The sequence below is a fragment of the Strongylocentrotus purpuratus genome, unplaced genomic scaffold, assembly GCF_000002235.5.
Source record: "Strongylocentrotus purpuratus isolate Spur 01 unplaced genomic scaffold, Spur_5.0 spur5_scaffold_12, whole genome shotgun sequence".
Lineage (NCBI taxonomy): Eukaryota > Metazoa > Echinodermata > Echinoidea > Camarodonta > Strongylocentrotidae > Strongylocentrotus > Strongylocentrotus purpuratus.
The window spans coordinates 19237022-19258939 of NW_022145597.1; the positions used below are offsets into that span (position 1 = coordinate 19237022).

The 21918-nt window shown below is 35.5% G+C and overlaps 1 protein-coding gene across 1 annotated transcript in view; it reads right to left on the reverse strand.

Annotated features, from left to right (window-relative positions):
• Positions 1-21918, reverse strand: part of LOC100889611 — a 57927-nt gene that overhangs the window by 34383 nt on the left and 1626 nt on the right. The window contains exons 3-6 of the mRNA XM_030981409.1: positions 21598-21712; positions 18925-19107; positions 17616-17755; positions 4892-5027 (exon numbers count right to left, since the gene is read on the reverse strand). Coding sequence (XP_030837269.1) covers positions 4892-5027; positions 17616-17755; positions 18925-19107; positions 21598-21712 — 574 coding nt within the window. The remainder of the gene's footprint in view (positions 1-4891; positions 5028-17615; positions 17756-18924; positions 19108-21597; positions 21713-21918) is intronic.

Sequence of the window (21918 nt, forward strand, 5' to 3'; positions counted from 1 at the left end):
AGTTTGTAACTTGACCACCCTGTTCAGAGACAGTTCAACTCGTCTTCATCTCGTTCCTAGTGCTTTCGAACATGTTCCTAGAGTGTGTGCAATCCCGTCCTGGCTCGAGGGCTATACAGACCCAGCGCATTTGGTGTGATGGGGGCTTTACAAAATTTCATTGATTTCCTTACAGGTAATATGTCCCATTTGCAGGCCAAAAAAATGAAAAGGTTAAATTTTAACAGCATTTGAAAGACAATAATAATTAAGAACTTTACTCAAAACAAAAGTGCTTGAAAATGGCTTTTAGTGGGAAAGTAAAGACCATCACCTATTAGTCTGATTTTCAGACCCTTTTACTGAGTGGTTGTACGTTTTGTACTGCACAAAGATTCAATCCGTTTAATTTTGGCCATTACAAGGAGTTGGTTATTGATGTAGACAAATGCTCATTTTATGTATTAGTAGGAGACCAGCCTGTAGGTCCCGTGACCAATCTCTGGAAACAAAGGTTTGAAAGTGTTTTTGTGTTCCCTGACGAATACCGAACAATTTTGACTTGAGCTGCCCCCTCGAAAATCCCGGGCATTTTCGTGAGGGGCCAACAAAGGTCTAACAGGGGTCGAAATTCAAATATATTAAAATCGTGTAGATATGCATATTAGATTACTCGTCTGGTCATGAGGATTCCAAAACTGTATAGTTTGCTATACCTCCGACCTTAAATGAGGGCGCTATGGTAAAAAACGTTGAAAGGTCAACACACTTTTGACCGGTGGTCAAATTCACCAACACAGTTAACCTTATCAAATTGCATATCTAATTACTTGTCTGGTCATGAAGATTCCAAAAATGTATAGTTTGTTATACCTCCGACCTTAAATGAGGGCGCTTTGGTCAAGAAGGTCAATGCACTTTAGACTGGTGGTCAAATTCACCAACACGTCCGATTCTCATGATTTTAGTGTCTAATAATATGTTTTCTGACATAACAAATTCAACTAAGCAACTTTTAAAATCAAAAGTGGTTGCCATAACCTTGAAATTTCCCCCAAACCCATGGATAAGAAGTTGTTAAATGTTTGTCACCGAAACGGCAGCCATTTTGAATTTTCATGGTCAAGTTCATTTTGATGAAAGCAGAAAAATAAGAGAAAAAGAAGGCAACATTTTGAAATAAATCAAACCAATAATAAGTGTGTTATGAATGCTTGAAATATGAGATCACTAGATCTAGAGATATCCGAATCTCAAATTGACAATTTTGTCAGTGGATTGAGACATAGTGACGACAACTTTCCCCTTTGTAGTGCACAAAATTTCATTAAATTCTGCTTTTCTCCCAAATGCCTTTTCCAATCGGGCACTACACAAAATTAATTATGGCTATCATATTACTATAGGTCCTTTATAGACAAAAGACCCTCCAGAGTGTCATAAATTTTGAAAAATAAATGAAATTTCAGTCATTTTGTGTGTTGGAACAATTGACACAGTGACATTATCAATTAAAACAATTTCTTATTTTGTGTATGATGTCATTCAAAGTTTCACAAGTCTGCTTCTATGATTTGTCTGCTTTCTTTTAGAGTTGTTTGCTATTACAGTGTAGTTGGATTTCCCTTTAAGTCTTGTTTAGATATGAAGTGGTAAACAGCCACACACAAAAATGTAGCGTTTTATTTCATGTGTAAATGAATGCAACTGCGCGCAACAAAAGGTCTGGCAAGCACTCTCTTAACTCTGTGTTATAAGATACAGAATTAAGAAGCATGTTATACTTAACATCATCATTAAAAAAAACTGTGTGTGTTTTGTCACATCATATCTGAACGAGGATTAACCATTATATCAGCTTTAACCCCTAGAATAAAATTGAATTTTTCACATGAAAATTCATTTATATTTATTATAATACAAGTATATGGTCTTAAAAGAGTTCTATCAGGTAGTATTTGGAAAAAATCACATGGACAATATCCATGACTACATGAGTACTAGATGTCATTAACTTATTTCCAGTCTAACATTCAATTCAATTCAATCTAAAAATGATTTATAAGACATATTTTGCAGCAATAAGCTGAAATTGCATCTTACAAGGTAAAATTTAGCAGTTTAATTCAAATATTATATAGCTATAAATGTATACTGGAAAAAAAGTTGTCTAAAATATTTATTTTTAAATAGTTATACAGATAAAATATATTATTTAAATCTGAAAAAGTTATATACAAGTATTATCAACAGAATTGTATACCTATAAAAGTCAACTAATTAGACCTATTACTCCATAAAAATAAATAATTGTTAAACCGGTAAAAACCAGAAAGAAAGAAAAACATGAAATTTGATTTCATGGTTTTAGATATTTTAACATTTTTAGTAACATAACGAAATTGGATATTTTACTATTGACTATGAAAGTTAGTACTAGTTTTGTTCTCCATGAACCCCATTTTCCAGCATGCCATCTAAAATGATCATTCAACACATCAAATTCTTTCAATACCACATACATGTATAATACATACACACATATACAGTGTGAGTCAAAAAAAAGTTTACACCTAGAAAATTGCTAATTATTTTATAAATCATCTATGAACAGTATATTATTATACATCTTATGAAAGAGTGTTTTATCCTGAATCATTCAGTATCATTTGAGTGTGGTATGTGTTCACGCTTGGGTGAACAGGAGGCATTGTTTGCGAGAGTGCAAAAATCGACTTGCGCCAAAGTTGCCTATGTGATGTTTGAATAACACAATTGGGATTTGGGTATTAATTCGGTCTTTGCAGATCTAAATAACACCCCTAACAAAATTAATCATGCTACACATATCAAATATTGAATATCAAATATCAGGGAACATTTGTGCGCGTGTGTGTGGGTGTGTGTGACTTTGCCCTTTGCAAAAAACATATGCATATGCAATCCATTCTCTCACTCCACTAATCCCAACATAATACATACTGAAGGCATCACTTTGGCGCAAGTTGATTTTTGCACTCTCGCAAACAATGCCACCTGTTTATCCAAGCGTGAACACATACCACACAAAAATGGTATCAAATAATTTGGGATAAAACACTCTTTCATAAGATGTATAATAATTTACTGTTCATAGATGATTAAAAAAAATAATTAGCAATTTTCTAGGTGTAAACTTTTTTTTTGACTCACACGGTACATATATATATATATATATATATATATACATGTATATATAAATAGAGAGAGAGTTAAAGAGAAAAAGAAAGAGAGAGAGAGAGAGGGGGAACTGGCAGGCAAAAAAAAACAACCTTTTTTGGAAAGAAATGTTCATGGCTTATAGTACGCTCTTGTCCATGCATTATGATAACATTTCTTGCCAACCCTTATGGAATAATGATTACATTAAAATAGGCAATAGCTCAATATATAATTAAAAAAATTGTGTCAAAAGGGAGTTTGTTTTGTCAATGATATTTTAGACACAAATGCTGATATTTTTTTTCTCTCTGGAACACTTCCAAGAAAAGTATAATATTCAAATAAATTTTCTTTTTTATCGTGGATTATGCGATGCAATTAGACAAGGGTTTAACAATTGTACTATTTTTAACAAGGTGCCACAACCTCTTTTCCCAGATACAATGGCATTTTTTATGAAACGTATTAAAGGATGTTCACATATCTATGCAATTTTATTAAAGAGAAGAAAAGGACTAGGTAAAAGTTTTCTTATTAAAATGGAAATGCATTTTCGACCTGAATGATAAGAGTTGGGAAACATATTGTTCTATTGGATTTAATTGTACCATTGATGTGGGCTTACGATGGTTTCAGTTTAAAGTCTTGCAACGCATATTATATACGAACGATTTACTGTTTAAAATGAATTTAGTCCCAAGAAAAGAATGTACATTTTGTAATGAACAGATTGAAACAGTTATACATCTGCTATGTGATTGTACGCATGTTAAAAATATTTTGGGTAGGTTAGAACACTGGATTAATACTGGAACCGGAAACAAATTAACATTTTCATAACAAGATAAATTATTTGGTTTAAAAGGTTCAAATAATTATGCATTGAATTGTATACTGATTGTGGTGCGACGGATGGTGTATACTTGCAAAAAAAAGAAACAATTGCCCGACTTTGATAATATTAGAGTTTTGATTATAAATTACTTCAAAAACGAAAAGTATATTGCAAATTCGAATTGTAGAAATAATAAATTCACAAGAAAATGGTTTCAATTCAGGAATTTGTTTACCGGTACTTAAAATGATATTTTTTCTGTATTTGTTTTTCTTTCCATGAGTGTCAGAAATGAATTATTGATTTGTTAATTTTCTGTTAAGTCAACAGTTCAACAATACTTGTATCTTGAAAATCCAATTTTATTTATGTTATAAATGTTAATTACCTTGAATATATATTTGTGTATGTGTTTCAAATGAAAATCAATAAAATCCCTGTGGAGGGAAAAATATGGAGATTTTTTTTTCTTTCTGAATATTGTATACATTCATAATTATTGAATTTTAATTCACATTCTTCATGATTTAATTGGAAAAAAAATACTCTATGTTAGTGCATCCACACAAAAACATCAATCAAACTTGGAAGCTGGTCTGAACAAATAAGATTCTTAGGGGGAAAATAGAAAATTTATATTATTAATATAAAGAAAACAATTAGTGGATGGTGAGGACATGACGTCACAGACTCATGAGTGAGTTTCCAATTTGTCTTGTGATTTTCATTGGTTTTACATGGTTTTACATACTTTTTCAAAAATTCATAACTTTCTCATTAGTTATCCGATTCTGCTCAAACTTCTTTTGATTGGTTCGTCTGACTTTGCTTCTATTATAAGTAAGTTATTTTTGGAGTGGATTTGGCCTTTAATACCTTGATGTGATGATGATCTTAATATTGGAGTTTTGTTGCCACTCCAGAGTTTGTTTCAGCATGTTCTGGAAATGGTCTTTGGCCAGTGAGGTCGGCTTCAGCAGGTCGTCAGCGTTGTCAAACAGGAAGATATATTCTGATGGTAAAAAAATTCAAAAAGTTAAGATATCTTTCTGGGCCTCAAAGTCAAGTTGAACATATCTATATCCGATGATGATCTATTTACATTGAGTGTATTTTCCTATAATATTATTAGTTCTACTGGGCATCTCGCCAGGATTATGCTAAGATGCTCCACATTTGTTATTGTTCATTGCCTCGTTCGTTCGCTCTGTCTACGAGGACTTCTGTGGAATGTAGTCTCTACTTGAACTAATTTTCTTTCTCTCTTCAGTCTTTGTGTCCCCTTCTCTGTTGTATGTTGTCATTGTTCTGTTCTCTGTATTCACGTGTTTATGTATCTGTACTTGTCCACATGTAAAACTGTTTTTTCTGTGTATCCATGCAGGACGCTTCTATCGCCCAATTGCTTGCTTATTGCTACAAACCCAAAACCGAAAATGCAATATTATATTGAGATCTTGACTGTAGTACTTCAATGGCCCAGTTAGCTGATATGCCATTCTATTCTTCAAATGATGATGACCTTTTTCATTCATTTAACCCTTCATCAACAAATCTCGCGAATGATTATTCTTCAACTAATGTAGCGTATAACCAGTTTGTAGCAAATAATATAAACTCATCGACAGAAATTTTAGATTTTTTCCCTGATCATGACCAAATTCAAAGCCCTTCATTTGAATATGTAACCGAGTCCCAATTTAAAAACCTCGTTAAGGAATTCGCTATAGACACATTTTCTCTTTGCATTTAAACATTAGAAGCTTAAATAAACACTTTGAAGAATTGTTATTATTATTAGATAAACCATCCAAACAGTTATAATAGGACTTACGGAAACCTGGTTATCCAGTGAATCAAACTTACCATTTGCATTGGATGGTTATGATCTTGTTGTCAATAATAGAAAAAATAGACCCGGCGGGAGTGTTGCATTTTTCGTTTCACACAGTTACGACTATTCAATTCTAAATGAAATTAATGCAATGAACGAAACACTGGAGTCTCTTTTTATCGAAATCAATGTTCAGGATACCGGTACTAAAAATATAATCATGGGTATTATGTATAGACCTCCAAGTTCAAATTTAAATGATTTCATATTGTACCTTACAGATTTACTAAAGAATCCACTTTTTATAAACAAAGATGTTTTCATAATGGGAGATTTTAATATTGATATTTTAAAGCATAATAACAACAATATATCCCATGAATTTCTTGAAATATTTTTGACTGCCTCGTTTTTGCCTTTGATATTGAAACCCACCCGTATGGCAAATCACTCCGCCACCCTTATTGATAATGTTTTTTGCAATACTCTTCCTACCCCAGACTCTTCTATAATTCTATCTGATATAACGGATCATTTTCCTATTATGTCACATTTTACCCTTAAGCACTCATTAGTTAATCATCACAGACCATCAAGACGCAGACCTAACCATGAAAACATTGCCATTCTTGGAGCACTTTTAGACTCTGCTGACTGGTCGTGTGTTTACGATAATAATGACGTAAATTTATCTTTTAATAATTTCCTTAACATATTTCATGATCAATTAGATATTCACATTCCTAAAGTTAAAGACAAAGGAACTATACCTACAAAAAATCACAGAGACTTCAATGGATTTCTAAATCACTTTTACGTTCAATTAACAGAAAAAATAACTTATACTATAAATGTAAAATGAAAGGTACTGAACAGGCAAAAGCTAGATACACCAGTTATAAAAATATTTTAACTAAAACAATACGATTAGCAAAACAAAATTACTTTACGAACCAGTTAACTTTATATAAGAACGATATTCAAAACACATGGAAGATTTTAAAACAAGCAATGAATTTATCCAATAACAAATCAGATATAACTAAAATTAGGTATAATGATATTGTCGAAGATCCTGAAAACATAGCCAATACTTTCAACAATTTTTTTCCTCTATAGGGACAAACTTGGCTGAAGGTATTCCTCCTTCAGCCAAACATTTCTCTGATTACCTAGGCACACCCAACCCTAATACTATTTTTGTCACTCCTATAGTTAAAGAAGATATCATTGATATTGTATCTAATTTGAATAACAAAAAGAGTCACGGCTATGATGACATTAATAATTTTATTCTAAAAGGTGTAATATCTTCAATTGTAAATCCTTTAGTACACATTCTTAATCTATCGTTACTTAATGGACAAGTCCCAGATAATGTGTGTGAAAGTTGTAATTTTGTATTTGCTAGTTAAAGTTATTTTATTTAGTATTTATTGATTTAGCTTGACATTGCAATAATAGAACAACAGAGGGCGTTTGGTCAAAGATTACTTTGACAGTTCTTATTTAAAGTTTTTCTAGTTTGAAGGTCAGAAACTTGTTTGGTGCCACCTGTTGTTGGCTGATTTGGATTGATCATGTTTGCAACATGATTTCTGTTTTGTGAGGAAAATCTGTGGTTTTCTGGAGCATCCTTTGTTCCTGAGAGCTGTTTCTACAGTATTATGGAGGCACAGAGGTTAGTTAAACCACATATTTGAGCATTATGAAAATGAATGTCAAAAAGGTAGTTTTTAAGATGTTTTTTATATTTGTATGGCAAATGTATAACATGTGTATACTGTGTACCCACACATAGGATAGACTAGAGATATCTATTGCACATTTAATATGTCATTACATCTATAATTGATGTTTAGTTTTACTTAAAGTTGAAAGAAGTATAGTCAAGTAAAATATATGATGCAGAATAAGACATTCTATGATGAAAAGGGATGAGGAATGTGAGCATATTTGTGTGAATGACAGGTCAAGGTCATGACATTGTTATTGTATTCCTTGACTATGATAAAGTCATTCAAGCTCGTTAAATATGGTTACATTTTTAATTGAAACCGTGTTAAATCTGGTTTGGACATGATAGAGATGATATAAGTTTAATTGTGTGTTAGCTGTGACATTCTACATAAAGTTCAGATAGATTTGTCAAGACAGTGTCTGACTTATATAAGATTTACAAGCAAACATGAAAAGGAGTTATAATTCAGACAATGTTTTTGATTTAGTAGAATGCTATATCTGCTTTAATATTGTGGAACTTATATTCATGAACACATACTTATTATGCATTCCTGTTATGCTTTATCATGTACAGTTTTCACGGAGTGAAGGGAAGAAGAACGGAATAAAGCAGTGAAAGGAGAATAGATAAAAGATTCGTTCGTCAAAGACAGAGTTGCATTACCCTTGATGGTTATGACTCTTAAATAAACTGACACTCCCGTAAAAACCTGAGTCGTTGTAATTATTCAGCGTTTCGCCTCACAGACAGTCACAGTGAAAACTCTTTCTCAGAAGAGTGAAAAGAACTCAGGGAAATCGCCAACCTTTTCCTGAGTTAAACGGCCTCTCGGCTCTTCAAGTAAGCTCTCTCCAACGATCAGACAAGATGATAGAAGGAGAAGGAAAAGCTGAGGGACAAACAGCAGTTGCAACCGACAAGGTGTTGCAACCAAAAGCTGAGGGACAAACAGCAGTTGCAACCGACAAGGTGTTGCAACCATCAGCTGAGGGTCAAACAAGACCATCAAGAGAAGCAGTTGCAACCGACAAGGTGTTGCAACAATCAGCTGAGGGTCAAACAAGATCATCAGGAGAAGCAGTTGCAAGCGACAAGGTGTTGCAATACCAGCTTGGCGTTGCAACCAAGAACTGGAAGGATGCAATAATAACGTGGCAGAAAACAGCCAACAATTTGATGGAACTGTTAAGTGATGAAAACTCAGAATCATCAATAATTAGAGATGGTCGAAAAGGCACCCAACAAGCAATCGAGAACGCCATCGCAACTCAGGAAACGCTGGCAGAAGTCACAGCTGCCTTGTCAAAAGAGGACGACAGCGAGGACAAGCTTGAAGTGATGGAGGAAAAGCAATTCGGCTTGATGAAAGAAGCCGCAAAAACATTGATTCTCTTACGTGGTGATGTGGCCTCAGAGGCCTCCTCCACTGCCTCCTATCAATACAGGTGCAAAGAAAGGGTTGACAACGGACCGCCAGCTGTCACCAACAACGAAGATGGACCTTTCGGGACGCAGACCGATTTTGGTTGGAGTATCATCGGCACAGTGGACTCCAACTATCAAGGCAGTTCAGAGGATCTAATAGGCTCCACTGAATTACATGGTGTCAACAAACATCAGAAGTCCGATGCAGTGTTGGCACAGTCTATCGCCGTAAAGGAAGATATCAACCCGAGCCACATCGTGAAACCTATGGAAGCAGGTTTCAATGCAGACACGAATGAGAGGCCTTATTCGCAGCATGATGAAAGGTTTCTGAAAGTAATGGAAGATGGCATCCATGTTGCGGATAATGGGCACTACGAAATGCCACTACCACTCAAGATGGAGGAACCGTTGATGCCAAGCAATGTGTTCCAAGCCAAGATGAGGCTACAAGGCTTAAGACGGAAGTTCACAAAGGATGTAGTCTATCACGAACATTACACCAAGGTAATGGATGCTCTCATCAAGAATGAGTATTCAGAGTATGTACCAGAACCCATGGACTACAAGAAAACAGTCTGGTACATTCCACATCACGGCGTTCAACAACCGAACAAATTGAGAGACGTCTTTGACTGTAGTGTTCAGTATAAAGGAGAATCGTTGAACGAACATTTGATGACAGGACCGGAAATGACAAATGCACTGGCTGGCGTCTTGTGCAGATTCCGGATGGAAAGGCCAGCCTTCATGTGTGATGTGTGGTGGCCTGATGGTGATTACCAGCAACCAGTTCATCACTATAGAAGGAAGGCACACTTGTTTGGTGCTGCCTCATCACCAGGGTGTGCGAATTATGGACGAAAGAAAACTGTAACTGACCACAAAGACAAGTGTGTAGCTGCAGCAAACTTCGTACACAGTGACTTATACGTGGTCCATGGTTTGATCTCTGTTCCCACATCAGCAGAGTCAGTCGACTTGATCACACAGACTAGAGTGCTCTGCAAGGAAGGAAAACTGCACCTGCACAAGATAGTTTCCAACTCAAGAAAGGTAATGCAGGCAGTGCCTATGGAAGAACGAGCCAAGAGTGTGAAAGAACTCAATCTACTGCCTGATGAGCTGCCGATTGAACGATCCCTAGGTCTGCAGTGGTGCATAGGATCAGATTCCTTCAACTTTCGCATCACATTTGCCGACAAGCCATGCACCAAAAGAGGAGTGCTTTCAACAGTCATGTCACTCTACGATCCTCTTGGACTGATTGCTCCAGTGACATTGAGAGGCAGACAGAGTGTTAAGGAATTGTGCATAGAAGGTGCTGACTGGGATGATCCACTGACAGACAAGATGAAAATGCAAAGGGGAGTTCTACGAGTTGGAGGACGATTAAAGCGAGCAGAGGGTTCATTTGATGAGCCGACTCATCTAGAACCACTAACTCCAAATCACCTGTTGAATCAGAAATCAAGGGTGATATTACCGCCGCCAGGTAACTTTCCACAAGAAGATGTGTACGCCAAGAAACGATGGAGAAGAGTACAACACTTAGCCAACAAGTTCTGGTCTCGATGGAGGAAAGAATTCCTGAGCCAACTACAGTCATGGCAGAAATGGACGAAGCCACAGAGCAACATGAAGGTAGACGACATCGTGCCGACGAAGAATGTTAACATTCCTAGAAACTTGTGGCCCCTGAGAAGAATCGCTCAAGTGTTCGCATCTGAAGATGGCCATGTCCACAAGGTGAAGATCACAGTGGGTGATCCAGAACTGAATAGACAGGAAAAGCGAAACTCTCCACTGTCTATTACCTTGACCGCCCAATTCACAAATTGGTTTTACTAGTTCCGCAAGAAGACCAAGTGTAATTCCCAGCCAAGGAGCCAAGAACATTTATAGTAATTTACAAACAAGGGAATTTACATTTTGACAGTTTAAGTATGAGATTTGGAACTCATTTAAATGACCTCATTTGAACTCTAAGGAACTGGAGGTTTATGGAACTTTTGTTTATGGCACAAAGTCATAATCTAGACATTCATGGAATTTGTTAAGACTAACTATATTGAATTTAGGGTCTGAGTAAAAGACTAGCACACAGAAGAACATTTATTCATAGGGTCTAAAAGCAAGACTAACTTTATGTTCTTAATTTGATGGACAATTTGATTTTTTGAAGAAGACAAATTTATTTGGTAAAGTCTGAAACTGAGTCTAGTAACAAATTTGTAGGAAAGGACTGAAGCAAGACTAGTCGAGTATTATTGGTAAAGTCTAAAGTCAGAGTTTCTATGTACAACATGTTATGTGAACAAGTATGTTCAATTTATAGCACCAGGGAAATGGCGCAAAATTGGCTCGAAATATTTGTTCATTTCTTTGGTTGTTTAAAATAACAGACTTTTTCTGTATGAAAATAGCTGGGGTTTTCCTGGTAGAAACTGTTTTGTTAGCAATGATTTTAGGGAATCATTTTTGGACAAGTTTGAGTTTCATGCTATAAATTGATCATTTGATTGATATTGTAAATTTATATTGCATGTACAGTATATTGACGTTCTTATGCCTTGCTAGGTACTTGGGTATTTAGATATAATTGCATATATGCTTGCTTATTGTAATGGTAGTATAGTGACAAAAAGTTATGCATTAGATTTGAAAGGGTATAATAGTGTATGACGTAAATTATCCATTTTATGATTATAGCACTTAGTCCGCTAAACAGAGACTTAAAGGCACATTATAGTTCGGTAACGAAGAAAGTTAATTTACAACTCATACTGTTTGGTAAATTAGTATCTAATTTAAAGGAGCCATGTGAAAGTTGTAATTTTGTATTTGCTAGTTAAAGTTATTTTATTTAGTATTTATTGATTTAGCTTGACATTGCAATAATAGAACAACAGAGGGCGTTTGGTCAAAGATTACTTTGACAGTTCTTATTTAAAGTTTTTCTAGTTTGAAGGTCAGAAACTTGTTTGGCGCCACCTGTTGTTGGCTGATTTGGATTGATCATGTTTGCAACATGATTTCTGTTTTGTGAGGAAAATCTGTGGTTTTCTGGAGCATCCTTTGTTCCTGAGAGCTGTTTCTACAGTATTATGGAGGCACAGAGGTTAGTTAAACCACATATTTGAGCATTATGAAAATGAATGTCAAAAAGGTAGTTTTTAAGATGTTTACATTGTATGAAACTTACACAGTAGCACAGTAATTTGTATGGCAAATGTATAACATGTGTATACTGTGTACCCACACATAGGATAGACTAGAGATATCTATTGCACATTTAATATGTCATTACATCTATAATTGATGTTTAGTTTTACTTAAAGTTGAAAGAAGTATAGTCAAGTAAAATATATGATGCAGAATAAGACATTCTATGATGAAAAGGGATGAGGAATGTGAGCATACTTGTGTGAATGACAGGTCAAGGTCATGACATTGTTATTGTATTCCTTGACTATGATAAAGTCATTCAAGCTCGTTAAATATGGTTACATTTTTAATTGAAACCGTGTTAAATCTGGTTTGGACATGATAGAGATGATATAAGTTTAATTGTGTGTTAGCTGTGACATTCTACATAAAGTTCAGATAGATTTGTCAAGACAGTGTCTGACTTATATAAGATTTACAAGCAAACATGAAAAGGAGTTATAATTCAGACAATGTCTTTGATTTAGTAGAATGCTATATCTGCTTTAATATTGTGGAACTTATATTCATGAACACATACTTATTATGCATTCCTGTTATGCTTTATCATGTACAGTTTTCACGGAGTGAAGGGAAGAAGAACGGAATAAAGCAGTGAAAGGAGAATAGATAAAAGATTCGTTCATCAAAGACAAAGTTGCATTACCCTTGATGGTTATGACTCTTAAATAAACTGACACTCCCGTAAAAACCTGAGTCGTTGTAATTATTCAGCGTTTCGCCTCACAGACAGTCACAATGTGAAAATCGCAAAAGTCATACCCCTGTACAAAAAAGGTGACCAAACATGAATGTATTCCTGTTGTATTCGAAGACATGTATCTGAATACAACCAACCACTTATTCTGTATGAAAATTAGTGGTTTGAATACACATGATTGTATTCAAACCACTTGTAATAGTATTCCTTTGTATTCCTATAAGCCGAAATATGTAAATGAGGAATACAAACAAGTATTCAAACCACTAGTATGCAAATTAAAAGACGAATACTAGCTACAAATTAGTATTCGAACCACATATTTAGTATTCCTGTCAGCTCAAATTATTCGAACCACTTTGTTAGTATTCCTTTGTATTCCTATAGGCCGAAATATTTAAATGAGGAATACAAACAAGTATTCGTACTACTAGTATGCAAATTAGAAGATGAATACTAGCTACAAATTAGTATTCTGACCACTTGTCATCTGAAATATGCAATGCTGGAATTAGTATTCCGACCAACACCAAAATCCCACAATGCAGCAGAATTATACCCCAATAATAATCACCTCATACAACATACAAATTGCAGTGTAGACCCTACATAACATACCAGTTAACAGTCATCAACTACAGTACGTGTATATTTCTGCTGTATTTTTAAATTGACATACAGGCCTACACTGTTTCACCCGAAGTACTAGGATGTTCATGCTAGATATTAACTCTTATTTCAGTGCGTGCTGTTTAGCAGTTTTAATAGTGCTTTCTGAAAACAAACTGGGGTCAAAATCTGCGATATTACTTGATAGGTCTAAGTATTAATTAGCCCATGTTCATACTACAAATGTATAATGTATCGTGACTTATATAGCACACTTTATACAACTTCACAATGTAGGTTCAAATGCATAAAAATACATCAAGTCTATAGACAATTATACCCCCTTGTGTAATATTGGTCCTATACATGTAGACAACTGGTCCTGGACCAGCTTTGAGGGAATAGACCTTCGATCCTGTACGTGACTCAACCAAAAGAAATGAAGTTACCACGGACCACTGTTTCAGTATTTGGTCTACCAGTATCATCATGCACATACTCAAAAGTTAGACATTTCTAGACTTAGATCCAGGGTCCACATGTAGAAATTGGACTTAGGCCTATAGATCTATTATCTAGATCTACTTAGGCTACTTGTATAATTATGTTAAACACATCCTAACTAAGTCCAATTCAAAACATTATAGGCTATGTCTTGGGTAATTAACCTGTTAGGTCTAGAGTCTAGACCTAGTCCTTTTAGACTAGGACATAGAGTCTAATCTAGTTTTCACTCCACAATCAGATCAATCAAGTCCAGCAATTAGTCCTGGATCTACTTGCACGGTCCACTCATTTCTAATCGCAACGCGACGCGCTCTGAGCGGCTCAGTTCCAAAACCAAAACCAAACTGCAGTGCTATACTGTGCTGGTCCTGGTCAAGCCTCTAGGCTCTCGTCCTGGTGATCTAGGCTCTGGTCATGGCGAGCCTCTAGGCTCTGCATGGTTCTGCCTCTGCATCAGTTCTGGTCCTGAATGTAACTGTAGGGCTCGATCTGACAGTCAATACATTGTGTGCCCGTCGGTCATACTCCTAATGCCCCACATAATACAGTCCACAGGTGACACATGCAGATTTACTCAACTGGCTGTGATTGTCAGCAGTTCAAAAACGTTGCTTGAATCCAAGGTCATGCAAGATTTTTGCTGGCTCAATGTAATTTGCAGTTTAATAGTAATAAATATGGCAATCCTTTTGACCGCTGCCACCATGTTAAATGATCAGATCTACAGATCAATAAGATCATTGCTGGAGACACTGTTCATGTATAAGTGGCCATCTTGGAAGTGCTTTATTCTGGTATTCCTCCGCCAATCACAGCCTCATTACGCACATCAATGAACTATTGGTGTTGTTAATATAGTACCACAACAAACATCAGATTTTTAGTATTCAAATTGGAGGAATACTAATAATCAAAGACTCAATTCTACTAGTATTCAAACCAACTGCAGGTTTTGAATATTAGTATTTTCATGGAAAATGTTTGTATATTCAGAATACTAATGATCGAAGACTAAAATTCCTTTGTATGGATTTTAGTATTCGAACCACAACAATTTGAATACTTAAATTGATTTTAGTGGTTGTGACAATCAGATTTTTAGTATTCAATTTGGAGGAATACTTATAATCAAAGACTCAATTCTACTAGTATTCAAACCAACCAGTTTTGAATACTAGTACATTCAGAATACTAATAATCGAAGACTAACATTCCTTATAATGGATTTTAGTATTCAAAGCACAACAATTTGAATACTTCAATTGATTTTAGTGGTTCTGACAATGAGATTTTTAGTATTCAAATTGGAGGAATACATGCAACCACTAAAATACCACTTATTTTGTATTCTGAATATTAAGCGAATATATTCAGAAGACTTATTTTGTATTCCTGTTTGGATATCCTCCTTGTCAAAAATTCTAGAAAAAGTTGTTTATCGTAGAACTGTTAACTTTTTAAAAACTCATAGTATTTTTTCCAACTTTCAGTTTGGATTTAGAGAAAAACATAATACAGAACATGCCTTATTGAATTTTATTGACAAAGAAGCGCATGCTTTAGACAATTCTTCTCACCTGGTTGGCATCTTCCTGGACTTCTCCAAGGCCTTCGACACCATCAATCATGACATCTTATTATTCAAACTTTCTCATTATGGGGTGCGTGGGAAGGCCTTGGAGTGGTTCAGGAGTTACTTATCCAATAGACGACAATATGTATTCTTGAATGATCATACTTCCAATATGCAAAACGTAAATTGTGGAGTACCGCAGGGAAGTTTGTTGGGCCCTTTATTGTTTATTATTAATATAAATGACTTTTGTAAATCATCCGATGTCCTTTCATTTATACTTTTTGCAGACGATTCTAATTTATTTTATTCCCATAGAAATCCAAATTCCCTAGTCAATGTTGTAAATTCTGAACTTGTAAAAGTCACCCAATGGATAAAAGCAAACAAACTAGATCTATCCCTTAACCTCCCAAAAACCAAATATATGTTATTTAGTAATTCTATTGACACACTGCCCAAGAATATCATTATTGATGATACCCCCGGCCCCTTGGAAGATGTTTCATTCATTAAATTTTTAGGCATAACTGTTGATAACAAACTGTCGTGGAAATACCATATAGATAATACATGTAAGATCATTTCACGCAATATTGGCATAATAAATAAACTTAAATTTCATTTTCCGACATCATCCCTATTCATGCTTTATTCATCTTTAATTTTACCATATCTGAATTATGGAATACTTACTTGGGGCAACACGCAGCAAACTCTATTAAATAGACTGTTATTATTACAAAAGAAGTCTCTCCGTATTATTTACCATTCTGCTCCACTCTCACACACAGACCCGTTATTTGTTAATGGCAGACTATTAAAAACAAATGACCTGTATCTACTTCACTTAGGACAATTTATGTATAAGTATTCAAAAAAGACCCTTCCACATATATATTTCATGCCATGTTCCCCCTAAATCGGTCATTTGATGATTACCCAACTAGACGGTCAAACGAGTTTCACCTACCACTCTTTAGAACTTTATTAGCGAAGAAGTCTTTTATGTATGATGGTCCTAGATTTTGGAATTCTCTAAGTGAAAGTATTAAAAATAGTCCATCCCTAAATTCTTTCAAGAAAAATCTAAAAACAGTTTTGCTCAAATCTTATAGTAATATACAAGAATAATCTGATAACAGTTGGTAATCATCTTAATTTTTCATTTAGGTCTTCATCATCTGCTTGATTAATTTAATATTTATTTGGTCTTATGATTTGTCCTGCTCTTCTTCTTCCTTCCCCCTTTTCCCCCTTTCCTTCTTATCTGTTTTACTTCTCCTCGTTCGTTTCGTGTTTGTAAATTGTATGTTGTTTTGAAATATTGTCTTGTGTTTTCTAAGTCTTCGTAGGCAAAATTTGAAACATTTATATATTTTTTTTTCTGGGGGATCCACAAACTACAAGCACTGCTTTTTAGTGGATCCCCCCCATTTCCTCAGAAATTAAGAAATTCTTGTAATAATTTTATTATGTGCTAAGTTTATTTCTATAGTTTCTTGAAAAAATGAATTATGTATGAAATCAAATGTAATATCTTTGTTTACCTTTCTGTTGGAAATGAAATAAATATGAATATGAATATGAATATGAATATAACACTGGAAAGTGACCGGCCAGGAAAATATAACAATAACGATCCTCGCAATTGATATCATGTGACGAGCTCTGGACCAATCACATCTCGGTATCTGTCTAAGCTATCTAATATTACACCGTATCACACACACTGATAACATGTAGGGCCATGCATTTCAGATTTAACATTGGTATTTCCACCAAGTCTGGTGTCAGCAAATTATGAACTTCTGCACATGGGAGCTGATGATCCTCTCCCTGTAACGCCCATCTGGCTCCACACAGAAGATATAATTAATTTATTCAAAAATCATACCCCACCAAAGCTGCTTCAAGTAGATATAGATCGATCAAAGATACTGCCTGATAACATGTACTTTGGATAAAAATGATACTTACCTTCTCTGCATGATCTTATCCAATCGTAGACGAGATGGAGTTTGAACGCGTTTGCTTCGACTGGTTTTCCTACGGAACTCAAAAACGCCATGCCAACATCAGCAATGGAATCCTTCTTGTTCAGGTCTACCAACACTAGTCTGAGAAGGAAGTAAAACCAAATCATTTAGTCACATAATTAACATAACACATTCAGGACACACATTTTATAATGGGCTAAGTTGATCAGCTGTTCTTCTTCAAATCGGCTGCATTTGAATTTTTCTTTTATTGCTATACACTCCAACATAAAATAATGGATCTGAAAAGTAAGAGCATAATAAGAATTTGTTGAAAAGTTTGAAACTTACAAAAATTGACTTTCAAACATATAACAGGTTAAGACAGGCTTGTGGAACATGAACAGGATAAGTACTTTCATCATTATTCCAAATGGAAGGATACTACAATATAACTTTTATTTATGCATTATTTAAATATTCAAGTTAATTATTTATTATCATCATTTTCATGATTATAAACATTACAAACATTGTTTTAGCAGTAGCCTAAAAGTAAAACCCTAAAAAAAATAGGTTTGGAAACTCAAGTATGATCGATTATATATCTCTATTAATTGTCATGGTACCATAAAGGTATGTTTAGTATCATTATTGGAATGTGGATTTATTACTTTTTGAAATGAAACCCCTTTGCTATTTCGTTCATGGGATGTGCAGTAGATCAAATTTAATGGCAAGGTCAAAAACAAAAAGTTGCAAAATGCACTGCTATTGTTCGACTGTGCATTAAAATTGCCCAGGCCTTTTCAACAGTTAATACCCAGGCATGATGCTTCAGAAAATTGATGACCAAACATTAGCGAATATTGCCAGACATGTCACCATAGTGCATGAATGTCCATTTCAGATTCTTTAGAATTTGGCGTTTATGGATGACCGGTTGGATGACTCTCGTTTACAAAATTCACATTCTCTTATGTCAAAGAGAGAAGAGTGCTCTTCACAACAATACCAGTGCTTACTAGTTAATGATAAAGACCAGTACTGGTCATGCGATTGCATTGTGAAAAAAATGTTGTGGAATCGATCAGCAAAGGTTGATCATCTAGTATATAAGTATTGGTGTGTATTGCAAGATTCTGGAATCATCAAAATGATAAGAAATTGGCCCAGTCTTGGTAAAGTTACAAGCACTGTACACAGAAAGATGTATATGGGACTACACGGCACGTGCGCAATATCTATCCGGTCCAAATAGAAATAATAATTTAACAAATATATCAATTAGTAGGCATATTGCCCCCTACCTTGGTTTAGGGTTGTCCCACATTTCAGCATAGATGGTGCATGTTTCCGCCCCTAGCTTGGTCTTACCAGTCCCTGCCATCCCCCAGAGGCAGACACACCGCACCCCTGGATGCCGCGCCTCCTTGAAGAAGTCCAAGATGGTTCTAATGTAGGAGTCACGCCCAACGAACAGAGGATCACGCCTGCAGAATTGAAAATAAAAGTTTCAGTTCCATGACATTGGCGCCGAATCCTACTCTGCAGACACTCACTCTAATTTGACACTTAAACACAATTCCATGAAGTCTTAAGCAGAGACTAGCTCTGTCAGTTTCTGGCAGAGTCATGCATGATCGAGCAGTTGAAGCACAGCTAGCCTATGGTCGAGCACTATATGGTGTAGTCTAAATAGTCTCTTGATAGTGAGGACATTGTATTACGCACTACGACCGACAAGGGTTTGTGCCTAAAAACTAAAGCCATACATGTGTAGGCAGCGAATCTAGCCAATTAAAAGTGATCCATGGACGATGTGCTTTAATTCATAAGGAAAAGCAAGAATTTCTATATTTCATAACCATTTTAACTAGATGGATCTTTGATTGATGCCTCCGCCATATAAAGCGATTTTACAAACCAAAACAGAAGCAATTTTTCAAATTCAAGTTTGATTGATTGTAATCCATTAACAGGTTCTCAGAATATGGTGATTACAATTAACTATTTTTCATATACCCGTGTACATGTATGACACTTTGATCTTTGACCTTATGATCCTAAAATCTAATCAGTTCATTGCATGGCTCTGCAAGATATATATATGTCCCGAGTTTGATATTAATCTATCGGTCAGTTCTAATAAGAATGCATTCACAAGCTATTTGCATACATAATGAGCCCTGTGACCTCGTGACCCAAAAATCATATAACTTCATTAACTCTGCAAGACACATACATGACCCAAGTTTGGCAGGAATCCATCAATCGGTTCTTGAGATAACGGGATCACGAGAACGGGACGTACACACGTACGGACAACCCGTAAACATAATGCCTCTGGCTACTTTGTAACGGAGGCATAAAAATGAAACAAAACACCATAATTAAACAACAAAGTGAAACCTGTGTACAAACATCACTCATGGGAGACAAGAAAGGTGGTCTTTATATTATAGGCAGGTGGTATTTTTGTTCAGGTGCCTATAGTACATGTTCCAGTGAGAAATATCATTCCAAGGGGACATTTTTTAAATTTGTTCTTTACAGAAAGGGAGTCTTTCTATACCAGTGGTTGTCAAATTCCCTGAAGAATAAAAATAAAAATTGAAGGATCAATATTAATCTGCAAGCACAGACCCTAAATTGACACTTTGTTACAATAACTTTGTGTATTAAGAGAAGACTAGCCCAGTTCCTACTGGTTGTTGTCCCGAGCAGCTCAAGTACAGGGGTGGTATTTTGAAAACAATGTTATAGAGATATCGACTGCTTTGAGAGGCTTGGCTATTTTATAGGCTCAAGGGAACGTGCGCACATCCTAGCTGCCATGACCCCGAGGCGCGCCTGGGTGGTAGGATGTGCGCACTTTTCTGAGAGCCTAAACAGCCAGACCTCCAATATTAAAGCAGTCAATATGTCTTTTATATGCTGCATTGAAACAAAAATCTACCAAGAATTCTTACCTCATCCTTTTATTGAGTAAAGATTGGTTAAAACATCATGGAAAATCTGAGAAACTGTCTGTTAATCTTCGCTGCAAAAATGACTGAAAGTTTCAATCATTTGGGAATCGCAGACATAAGTGGTGTTCGCACTCGCACAAAGAAAATTTTAACACGTAAACCGAGGGGGATCTGAGCACCATTTATTTATGCGGCCTGTTACCAGGGGCAACGGGCATCTTTAAAAAGACTATTGACTGGTAGGCAGGTATGAGGGCACTTTTCAAAAGACTATTGACTGGAAGGCGGGAATGGCTAAAATCATGAATGCAATTTCGACCAATCAGATGGCTAGATTTGTAAAGAGAGGTTTATAATATATTCTATGTTAGTAAAGGGATGTTCATTGACAAAACAAATAAAAATTATGACAAGAGAAAAATCTGCGCAAGCACCAATGGTAAGTGTTTGATTCATGCAATTTGAGTGTGTTGTGAAAAATAACATCATTTTCTTAGCTACCATAAATGATAACATTGTTTTAATAATACGGCCCAAGTGCATGTAGTGCAGTATATGCCATCTGCCTAGTCTAAAAGTGCAGACACTGTTACACAAAGCAGAGGACAAGGGTTCATGCCTGCAAACTACATCAATATTTTCCCCATGGTACATGCACTGACTGGACATAAATCAATACATAGGACACTGGCTACTTTTTCGGGTCAATGAAATCCGCTTCCTTGACTGGAAAAAAGGAAATAATTTTCCAGGTAATTGTTCCTTATTTTCAGGATAGCTGGGACGCCCATCTTTAACAATTTCATTTTTGAGATGATATGTACACTATTGTTTGGTAATATTTTTCAAGTGTAATACTTTATCCCACAATAAAGGGGTACCGGTACATTTTTGTCTTAAGGAAACTTAGTGAAATATGAGGACACGTCTTGAACGCAAATGCATAACAGTAAGACATGTTGGTGAATATTGGTGCATTTGCGTCAAAGACACAAGTTCTGGAGGACATACCTGCCGGCCAACATGCTGACCTTCTCCAAGTACTTCTTCCTATTGGCTTCATACTCGTTGAGCCTTGGGATAAGTTCAGTATATTCTGCCTTTCTGAACAACTCTCGTAATAAAGCTGGACAGAAGAAGAAGCGGGAAGAAAAAGTCAAAATGGGTAAAGGTCAAAAAGGTAACAAGAAACACAAAGTACAGTTGTGTAAATGTTCAGCACTTTGGTCTGTATTTGCTTCATGATTCGTAAAGGTATAGACCAGTTCTGGTCATGCGATTGCATTGTGAAAGAAATGTTGTGGAATCGATCAGAAAAGGTTGATATGGTAG